The 11,157-nt window shown below is 42.9% G+C and overlaps 1 protein-coding gene across 1 annotated transcript; it reads right to left on the bottom strand.

The window, feature by feature from the left end:
- Positions 1-27: 27 nt before the first annotated feature.
- On the bottom strand, positions 28-9,755 carry LOC148047998 (platelet glycoprotein IX-like). The gene is made up of 3 exons (XM_087707814.1): positions 9,477-9,755; positions 2,162-2,712; positions 28-2,120 (listed from the first exon to the last, which is right to left on the bottom strand). The coding sequence occupies exons 2-3, from the start codon at positions 2,709-2,711 to the stop codon at positions 2,017-2,019; spliced, it is 654 nt and encodes a 217-aa protein (XP_087563940.1). The 5' UTR covers position 2,712; positions 9,477-9,755; the 3' UTR covers positions 28-2,016.
- Between the last annotated feature and the right edge of the window lie 1,402 nt (positions 9,756-11,157).

Here is an 11,157-nt window from a genome sequence, read left to right as displayed (position 1 = left end):
AAAGTCATTCTTACTATTGCAATTTCTATTTGTATGTTTTGCAGTCTTCTTGAATGTATGATTTCTCCTAAGCTGCAAAAATAAATATGCTCATTTAGAGCTACGATTCTCACCATCCACAGTTATCTTGGCCATGGTAATGGGAGTAGTCCAAGTAACATGGAAGTACCAGGTTGATAAAAGTTAGCTTAAATTGTTCCTTTTTGTGTGTATTGCCTTCAAGCAGTGCTGACTCCTGGCAAATGCCTGGATAAATCCCCACAGTTTTCTTGGTAACAAGTGGTCTGTCCTTGCCTCTTCCTTCAGATGCTTAAAGGCAGATTAAAACAATAAGGCTGCAGAAATATTAGTGAACAATAAGCATCAGTAGACATGAATTCACACATTTTTAAAAATCCAAAATAATGCAAAGGTATTCATGAAATTTTTCCATGTATTTCAAAATAAACACAAGTGAGTATTCCTGGGAAAGGAATAGGGTGCACAATCCTAAAATGTTCTTTGCCTGATTGCAAACATCTTCTATCTGTGGGTGATCTGGAAGAGTAGGTTGATTGCAGTGGTGGGTTTCAATTTTTTTTAGAACCTCTTCTGTAGGTGTGGCCTGCTTTATTGGAGTGGCTTGCCAGCCATGTGACCAGGTGGAGTGGTTTGTCAGCCATGTGACTGGGTGGGTGTGGCTTGACAGTCATGTGATTGGGTGGGCGTGGCCAACTTGTAAAATGTGGTGAAACTCACTTAACAACACTCTTGCTTAGCAACAAAAATGTTGGCTCAGAAACTCTGGCATTTGAAGCATGCAAGTCTTAAAGCTGTCAAGTTACAAGACCCTTGCACCCATAACCCTTTAGAAAAAAAAACCCAGGGGTGTTCAAACTTGACAGCTTTAAGACTTGTGGACTTCAACTCCCAGAATTCCTCCTCCAGTCATGTTGGCTCAGGAACTCTGGCATTGAAGTATACAAGTCTTAAAGCTGTCAAGTTACAAGACCTTGCACCCCTAACCCTTTAGAAAAAAAACACCATGGATGTTCAAACTTGACAGCTTCAAGACTTTAAGGTTTAGATAGGACTCTTAGAGGCAGGCGGGGCAATTGGTGAGCCAGCCAATCAGTGAGCGGCAGGCAGGGCAAGCATGGTGCGGATGGGTGGGGGGAGGGAGCTGGAATTGGTTCTAAATGGCACGGTAGATTTGTGGAACCTCTTCTATAGAAGAGGTTAGAACTGGCAGAAACTCACCCCTGGTTGGTTGGTACAAAGTGTTAAATTTGGAGAGTATTTTCTCAAACTAGAGGCTAGAGGTTTTGAGGTCAGTACAATTATCTTGAATTGAATTCAGAAAAAGACCATTTACAACCAATACATCTTTCTTTGAACTTGATAATAAGTTTTCCCATGGAATCCTGGAAAGAAATCATATCTGCTGCTAACTGCTTTTGGTGTTGGTTGATAGATATATTAACAACAACAAAAACAGCAGGAAACATAGATAGATACACATACAAGCGGAGCTTCACATATACTACTCACTGCATTAGTGTAAACAGAAAGTCTTTAAAGAATTTCTAATTGTGGCATATACTAATCAGTATCTGGAGCATTTGAATTCTGCTTGCCAAAAACTGTTTATGGATTAAATGAAAATGACCACAACCAGGACAGAATCCAGGTCAATAGATGCTAAATAATTCAGTATACTGATTTATTAATCAAATGCCATAATTGGCCACCTGATCTTTGACTTGAATTATAGCACAAAAATATGGGACATGCTTTCATCAGACGATTTCCAACATGTTATGAAACTCAAAAGTATGTTTAAAATGAGATACTAATTCTTTGGTTTCAATTTTACCTTAGAAGCTGCAAATTATGGTCTTTGGTCTGTGTAGATATCCTTAATGAGTTTCTGTTCTTTAAAATGAATAATCTAAATAGTCATGCTTTTCAGTTGACCGTTTCACTTTTAATGATAAACAGAAATAATTTGTTTGACCTTTCTCTTTGTTCTGAAACCTAATGCACAGTAGTCACAAGCAGTGATGAATGGCTTGGTACTCTTTTTCCTGTTCTTCTTTCCAGTTGATCAGAAATAGCAGGCAGTGTTCCTGGGTCTGGGGCAGTGCGGGGGGGGGGGGGAGGGGAGGCGGAGTTGGTCATAAATTCTTGTCATAAACATCCACTTTAAATGTAGTCCTTTTTGTTATCAAGAAACAGCTGATAATAAAAAGAATAAGAATAAAAAAGAAGATGAATGCATCATTGTACAAGAAATCCGAACAAAGTGTACGAGAAGTGAAGCAAAACTGCAGTTCGTTCCTCTTGAGCTCAGATATCATTTTTTTGCGAAGTGCAGGAGGAGAGAAACACCTAACATCTTTAGAAGCTAAGGTTCCCTCTTGGTCTTCCAACCAGTGTTTCAGATACAAAATCCCACAGTCACAATGCCATGGATTCCTGGATAGATTGATGATCTTCAATACCTGAAGATGGTCAAATGCTCCTGCGGGTATCGTGGCTAGCTTATTGCCCTGGAGGTACAACTCTTGTGTTTGACTCGGCAAAAGTGGAAGCACCATCATTCCCATGAAGCTACAGTTCAGTTTTAGTGGATTGTTTCCTGGTGGAGAGCATGTACAGTTGTGTGGACAGTGGCTGGCAAAAGCAGCTTCAAGAAACAGAAGAATCAATAAGCCTTGACATGGGATCATTCTGAAAATTTAAATAAGGATTATTGTATAAAGAAATAAATTAGTATAAGTTTATGAACATTTAGTTTTGCTCAACATTCTGCACAATAAACCTGTAAAATATGTCGAAATAGCTCAGGGGTATCCAACCTTGGCATCTTTAAGACTTGTGCATTTTAACTCCCAGAAATCTCCAGCCAGCATGGAGATTGAAGTCTATTGGTCTTTGGATACCCCTGATGTAAATTAATATTTCATAGTATATTTGGATAGGTGATTTAATATTTTAATATTTTGTGCTGCTTATTTTTTTTTATTTTTTTTTTGTGATTTTATTGAGATTTGTAGGCCGCCCTTTTCCCTGAGGGGACTCAGGGCGGCTCACATAAAATCGGGGAAGGGGAGATACAAACAATAACAAAGACACATATAATAAAAACAGTAACCAACATGCATTCATCATTCGGGGGGGGCAACTATCTTCATCCCCAGGCCTGACGGGCTAGCCAGTTCTTCAAGGCTGCGCGGAAGGCCTGGACGGTGGTGAGGGTACGAATCTCCACGGGGAGTTCGTTCCAAAGGGTCGGGGCGACTACTGAGAAGGCCCTCCTCCTTGTAGTTGCCAGCCGACACTGGCTGGCCGATGGAATACGGAGGAGGCCCAATCTGTGTGATCTTATTGGTCGCAGGGAGGTAATTGGCAGAAGGCGGTCTCTCAAGTATCCAGATCCACTACCATGTAGGGCTTTATGGGTGATTAACAGCACCTTGAAGCGCATCCGGAAGTCGACAGGTAGCCAGCGCAGCTCGCGGAGGATAGGTGTAATGTGGGTGAACCGCGGTGCACCCACTATCGCTCGCGCGGCTGCGTTCTGCACTAGCTGAAGACGCCGGATGCTCTTCAAGGGCAGCCCCATGTAGAGCACATTGCAGTATTCCAGCCTAGAGGTCACGAGGGCCCGAGTGACTGTTGTGAGTGCCTCCCGATTCAGGTAGGGTCGCAACTGGCGCACCAGGCGTACCTGGGCGAATGCCCCCCTAGCCACAGCCGTCAAATGGTGGTCGAATGATAGCTGTGGATCTAGGAGGACTCCCAAGTTGCGGACCCTCTCTGAGGGGTATAAAGTTTGGCCCCCCAGCCTGAGAGATGGAATATTGGTGGAATCCTTGGGAGGGAAACACAACAGCCACTCGGTCTTTTCTGGGTTGAGCACAAGCTTGTTAGCCCTCATCCAGTCCATAACCGCCTCCAGACCCCGGCTCATCACGTCTGCCGCTTCATTGAGTTGGCACGGGGCGGACAGATACAGTTGAGTATCGTCCGCATATTGATGGTATCTAATCCCGTGCCTGCGGATGATCTCTCCCAGCGGTTTCATGTAGATGTTGAATAGTAGGGGGGATAAGACCGAGCCCTGAGGCACCCCATATGTTAGGGGCCTAGGGGACGATCTCTGCCCCCCCACTAACACCGACTGCGACCTGTCCGAGAGGTAGGAAGAGAACCACCGCAACACGGTGCCTCCCACCCCCACCTCCCGCAGTCGTCGCAGAAGGATACCATGGTCGATGGTATCGAAAGCCGCTGAGAGGTCAAGGAGAACCAGGATGGAGGAATGTCCTCCATCTCTGGCTCTCCATAGATCATCAGTCAATGCGACCAAAGCGGTTTCAGTGCTGTAACCGGGTCTGAAGCCTGACTGGAAGGGGTCGAGATAGTTTGCTTCCTCCAAGGACCGCTGGAGCTGAAAGGCCACCACCTTCTCAACAACCTTCCCAAGAAAGGGAAGGTTGGAGACTGGACGATAGTTATTAAGGACAGCTGGATCCAAAGATGGCTTCTTTAGGAGGGGTCTCACCACCGCCGCTTTCAGTGCGGCGGGGAAGTTCCCCTCCCGAAGAGAGGCGGTCACGACCGCCTGGATCCAGCCTCGTGTCACCTCACTGCTGCTGGTAACCAGCCATGAGGGACACGGGTCCAGTACGCAGGTGGAGGCACTCACAGCCCTCATGGCCTTGTCCACATCCCCGGGGGTAACATCCTGAAACTCAACCCAGGGGTGTTCTATCTGATCCTCTTGTGCCTCGGCTGGAACTGCAGGGGTGGAGTCCAAGTCCGACCGAAACCGAGCAATTTTGTCCGCTAAGAATTGGGCATAATCCTCAGCTCTGCCCTGTAAGGGTTCCCCCGCCTCCCTTTTATTTAATAGGGAGCGGGTTATCTTAAACAGGGCGGCTGGGCGGGACTCAGCGGACGCAACCAAGGTGGCTATATGGGATCTTTTCGCTGCCCTAAGCGCTCTGGTGTATTCCTTGGTGCAGGTGGTTACCATTGCTCGGTTCGATTCGGACTTATTGGACCTCCATCGGTGCTCTAGGCATCTCCTCCGGCGCTTCATCTCCCGGAGTTCCTCGGTGAACCAAGGAGGTCTCCGGGATCCGCCGCCTCGGAGGGGCCGTAGTGGCGCAATCCGGTCGAGGGCCTCTGATGCTGCCGAATGCCAGGCAGCAGCCAAAGTCTCTACCGGATTGTGGGCGAAAGAATCAGGAATGACCCCAAGTTCCGTCTGGAACCTTAATGGTTCCATGAGTCGCCTGGGGCGGAACCACCTGGTCGGTTCCTCCTCCCTACAGTGGGGGTTTGGCCTCCGGAAGTCGAGCCTCAGTAGGCAGTGGTCTGTCCACGACAGGGGTATGATGTCATTACCCCTCAGACCAAGATCACAAATCCACTGCTCCGAGAGGAATACGAGGTCGAGCGTGTGCCCCGCCGAATGGGTCGGGCCCCGAATTACTTGGGTCAAGCCCATGGCCGTCATGGAAGCCATGAACTCCTGCGCCCCGTCAGAGTTTTCACCGAGCGACGGCAAATTAAAGTCCCCCAGGACCATCAACCTAGGGAACTCAATTGCCAGCTCGGCTACCGACTCGAGGAGCGAGGGGAGGGCTGCTGCAACGCTGTTGGGAGGCAGGTACGTTAACAGCAGACCCACTTGACCCTTGAGGTCCAACTTTATCAGCAGAGACTCACACCCGACAAGCTCCGGAGCAGGGACCCTACGAGGAACTAACGACTCCCGGATAACAACGGCCACACCCCCACCCCTTCTCTGGGCTCTCGGCTGGTGCAGCACCTGAAATCCTTCTGGGCACAGCTCTACAAGGGGGACTCCTCCCTCTGGGCCCAGCCAGGTTTCAGTAATACATGCCAGGTCTGCCCTCTCGTCTAAAATTAAGTCCCGGACGAGAGGAGCTTTGTGTACTACAGACCTGGCATTTAGCGACAGCAGCCTGAGTCCAGGGTCCTGATCACTTGCGCCATCTGGTCTCGGAGTGGGACTCATAGGGCCGGAAGGAGGGATCTCTGTAATGTAGCGAACCCTCCTTCCCCGGTAATGGCCTGCCCTAAAGTCCCCGCCGTATCTGCCCCTCCCTGTTACGACCGTAATACCCCGACCCTCTCCCGTGTCTCTGGTCCCCTCAACCATCCCCATGGCCCCCGCGTCTCCCGGCAGGTCCTCCGAATCATACATACCCATGCACTCCCCCAACCAGTCCCCACGTAGAAGTTAAAAAACACAAAAATTTACAGCAATATGATAATAAAAGTGGGCCATTCATTCAATCACAACCAGTCCCATACACTCATCATACTATTTAAAAAAATTGCGCAATTAGATGTATAACAATATGAAAAAGGGGGGGGGGAGAGATACTCCGTTTCTCTCTCCTCCTATGTCCTGGGAAAGCGTCCTTGGCCGTCCAATCAAAAATGGATAGTATACAAGGCGGCCGTATGCAGGCAGGGCAAGATGTAAAAAGTAGGAAGTCCAGCAATTCATAAGTGGCAGTCTTATCAAAGATTCCCCTTGGAGTTGTGGTTTATTTTAATATTATAGTTAAAAATATTTTCATATCAGACACAGAATAAATTTAGCTTTTGCATTATATGATAGACTAAGTTGAATCTTCTCCTGACTATCCCTTTCAAATAAGAAATCAATAATTTTATAAGCAGCCAGCAGGAAGGGAAAGTTAATTTTCATACGAACAATTTATTTCTCATTGTGTTAGGCCATCTGTGAAGCACAAGATGAATATTTTCCTTCAAAGGTTAGCACTGATCTTTACAAAGGCATAGAAACATTTTTCTCAGTTCTGAAGTTTCAGGTCTAAATCTTTTCAGTTCCTAAATGGAATTGTGGGCACAACCTACTTACAGAGAAATGCATTAGGATGCAACATGTTTACAGAATAAATTAAACATATTCAGCTCTAGGGGATGCTGTTTTGAAATTATGGGAAAGTGGATTCTAGTAGGTTTTGAAGTGAAGGATCACATATTTTACACAGAATCAAATCAAATCAAATAAAATCCATAAAGGTTTGAAGAAACTTTATTGGTCTGCTATGCCTATGCAAAATTTAAAGAGTTGTGATACATAGTATAACACCAATTTATCAGATTTCACAGACAGTCATAAAAAAGTGATCTGACGAAGGAGGAGGAATGGACAGATTATTAAATTTAATTCACATCTGTGATCAGCAGGAAATTATTGGGTCATCATGAGAGAAAACCAGAATCTTATCTGTGTTATAGAATTATTGTAAGAATAAAGTAAGTGAACATTTATTATCTCAGTGGAGGAAGGATAGGAAAATCACAAAAACAGCAGTTTCTGCATATCCTGCCTCTATTTACAGGTAGCCCTAGACTTAGGACCACAATTGATCCCAAAATTAATGTTGCTAAGTGAGACATTTGTTAAATAAGTTTTGCCCCATTTTATGACCTTTTGTGCCACAATTGTTAATCATTGCAGTTGTTAAGTTAGTCACACATGTTTAAGTGAATCTGTCTTCCCCATTGACTTTGCTTCTCAGAAGGTCATAAAGGGGAAAAAAATCACATGAGCCCAGGACACTGCAACCACCTTAAATATGATTCAGTTCTCAAGCATGTGAATTTTGATCACCTGACCATCGGGATGCTGCAATGGTCATGTGAAAAATGGTCATGAGTCACTTTTCCAGTGCTGTTGTAACTTGGGTCACTAAATGAACCATTGAAAGTCTAGGACTACCTGTGTGCTAGTGGCACACTTTTTGAAAGGCTGAAAATGTAGGCCAGTGGAATCATCTGCTTAGTCAAGAAACAGATAGGTGGAGATGAATGCAGAGCAGAAAATAATCTGAAGCTGTTATCTCAGACATTGCTCATTTCCAGACTGGTTGGAAAGACCAAAAAACGCAACCCCAACTCATATAAAAAATACCTAAATAGGAAAAGTTTTCCCACCTTTACTTAGAAGTGTTCTGAAGCTTGCTGTGGTCACTGAAACCTTATTGGTTGTAGTTCTTTTGGGAGGGGGGGAGGGTTTAGGATTTTTTAAATATTTACCTTTCTAGACATTTAGGATATTTTATGGTTTTTCTTTCTGTTTTTATTCTCTTTTATAACGTTAGCAGTGCAAAGTGTTCTCTCTCTAAATTGGGTAAGGCAAATAAAAGCAAATAACTTTGTGGACCTTACATCTGGAGAGAAATGTATAGAAATGTATAGAACTTTAAAGCAATAGCTGAATATACCACTACGAGCTAAGTGGAGACAGGGGCGGGATGGGGGTGGGGCCCTGTTTTGGCCCTTCCCCCTTTGCAGCTGCTGCTGTTTTGTATGTAGCAGCAAATTTGGATGTATTCTCAAAACAAGGTAAAATGCCTATCTCTGATAGTAAGCAGCAAAATGTGAGGCATGCAATTTTTCAAACAACCCGTTCAAAAAACGTAATTATGCATCATAGGGTAAAAGCAAGTATTTAAAGCAATTAAAGCAAAATTGCTTTTTTATGTTGTTTATATATGCCCTGGAAATATTACATGTTTATTTTAAAAAATCTATTTTCATTTTAAAAAGTAGGTCCTCTATATTTAAATAAGGACCTGCCAAATTCCGATGTTCCGCATGTGAATCTGATTTTTTATTTCCCCATATAGCTTTCACTTAATGTTCTGTGGGTCCAAGTATGCGAAATTCTCTTTTGGGGCTCCTTCCCTTTGTGGTTTTATTTTAGGGATTGTGGGGTTCCATTTCTAGAAATTCTTAGATGCCCCCAATCTTATTTTCACACATGGATAATAAACAATAACTTGAACAATGGAAATGGAAGGTTTATGATAGATTCTGCTATCTTATGATGGAAGACCACTTATTTTATTAAGTTAGCAAAAAATAGAAACCATTTAAAAGTTTTATAAATTCTACAGTATAAAATGGAAGAGTTTGGGATAATAACAATGATTAATAATGATGTTGTAAGTGCCTAGAGACAGCAGAAGAGAAAGAACTGGAGAAAAATCCCAAAATGCAGAGACTTGCAAATAGAATAGAATGACTATGGCAAAAGAAAGCAAAGATAGCACCATTAGTAATAGGCACCTTGGGCACAAAGCAGCTGCAGCATCACTTGAACATCATTGGTATTGACAAAATCACCATCAGTCAATTGCAAAAGGCAGCTTTACTTGGAATAGCTTATATCCTGCAATGATACTTTTAACCCTATGAAACGATATCTGCCTATGCCAGGTCCTTGGGATACATTTGATAGACGGATAAAAATGCCAAATCTAGTCTAAACATCTGGCTGACTGTATGGCCAACAAAAACAATAATTTATTTTTATTACCTTTAGGGGCTTTTTGCAGGGTTTTGTTTTTGTTTTTTAATCTTTAGAAGTATAAAAAGACATAATAAACACCTTTGATAACAGAAAAAGAACTTACCTCAAGCCAAAGACACATGAGAACCTCTTCTGCACACCCTTGCATTCTCTTAATTTTGTTTGTAAATAGTTACATTGATTTTCAGCATCTCAGCTTTCAACCCTGTGCATTTTTCAATACAGGAAAAGATAGAACTGATTCACAGACCACGTCACCTTTCCAAAGTTCTCCAGGAAACATTTTGCACATGATCCATTTTCAGTGGGTGGCATAGTTATTCCAACTTTCTATGGGTTGTTACAATGAGAACTGTAATCAACAGCACACCCTATGGAAATCCATGTGATTGGCTATGTAGGAAGTGTCCCGAAGCTTATGAAAGAAGTGGCCGGGGAAGATAAGCTTGTGATACTCCCTCATTCGCCATTGCAGCTTAACTCACTCTGTCTCTGGAAGAATTCCCCTGATAACAACACCCTGGTTCCTTCTGATAAGAAGAGCTCTACTTATTAGAAAAGCTGCACTCCTTCTACAATTCTCCAAGACCTCTAAAGTTTATGTTTCCCAGTGCAACATTTTTACATTATCTGCTATAACTAACTTCAGTTCTGAGTTCTAAAATTATCTTTAAAATAAAGAAGCTTTAAAAAAAAAAGAAATATGGAAAGTGAAAATTAGTACACAACTATGTTGAAGTGAATTCATTGAACAAGAATCAAGGACTTTATTTCAGATGTTTCATATGTTTATAGACATTTCTCCAATTTAAAGCATAGAATATTAGGACTAGAATATTAGGATATTAGAATATCAGGGTCTTCCTTCCATTTTGCCTGTGACATGAAACTCATATTCCTAATGAACTTTCTAGAGCAGAAAATATTTTCATGTTAATTTTATATGAAATAAAATGATGCAGGTTTGCCTTTGCACAAAAACCAATTATCATATATTGTTAAAACAGCAATAATGATGGAATTTAAATACCACACACATAATGGAGCTGCAACTCATTAATTTATAAATGATGCAAAGCTTACAATGCAGTTACATTTCTTTGCACATCATTAGTGAAGGATTTGTTTCCATTGCTGAGAGGGTTTTTTCAGGCGGTTATCATGAAATAGCAAATTATAATATTTTCAGCCAAGAAGTGTTCTATAAAGCAAAAGAGATTGCTTGTGGTTTTGAAGACTTAGGGGTCCAACCCTGGGGTTTCCAATAGGGGAAATCCCCAACCCAGCTAGTTTTCTTTGTGTAACAGCCAGTTACTGGTTCTCTGTCACTTTTTCATTTCTTTTGACAAATTTGGATAATATTGACTTACCTTTTAAAAAAAAGAATGATCCAAAAACTAAAAATGTTGACTGTCTACTTGTCCTTCCCATGGTATCTATTGATTAATATGAGTGACATAATACTGGCTTAAAACACAGCTGCTATGTTTTAAGAGTTCAAGGGCAATGGTTGCCCCTTCGGTGTGGATTTCTGGATTGAAGCTTCCTTGACTAATTTGCTTAGTTCTTATCTGGTATGCCAACTGCACCGTTTCCTAGATCAGGAAGCCCTTCATACAGCCACTTATATCCTAATTGCACTGTGTCTTGACTATTGCAACACTATCTACATGGGGCTGTCGGTGATCAACCAGAAGCTCCACACAAGTCATGGACATGGTTCCATATGACCATGTAGACAGTGGTGGGATTCAGCCAGTTTGCACCACTCCGGGAGAACCAGA

Source organism: Thamnophis sirtalis, unplaced genomic scaffold (assembly GCF_051295495.1).
Source record: "Thamnophis sirtalis isolate CommonGarterSnake01/CBP01778 unplaced genomic scaffold, rThaSir2_p1.2 scaffold_3, whole genome shotgun sequence".
NCBI lineage: Eukaryota > Metazoa > Chordata > Lepidosauria > Squamata > Natricidae > Thamnophis > Thamnophis sirtalis.
This window is presented reverse-complemented; position numbering and strand designations above follow the sequence as displayed.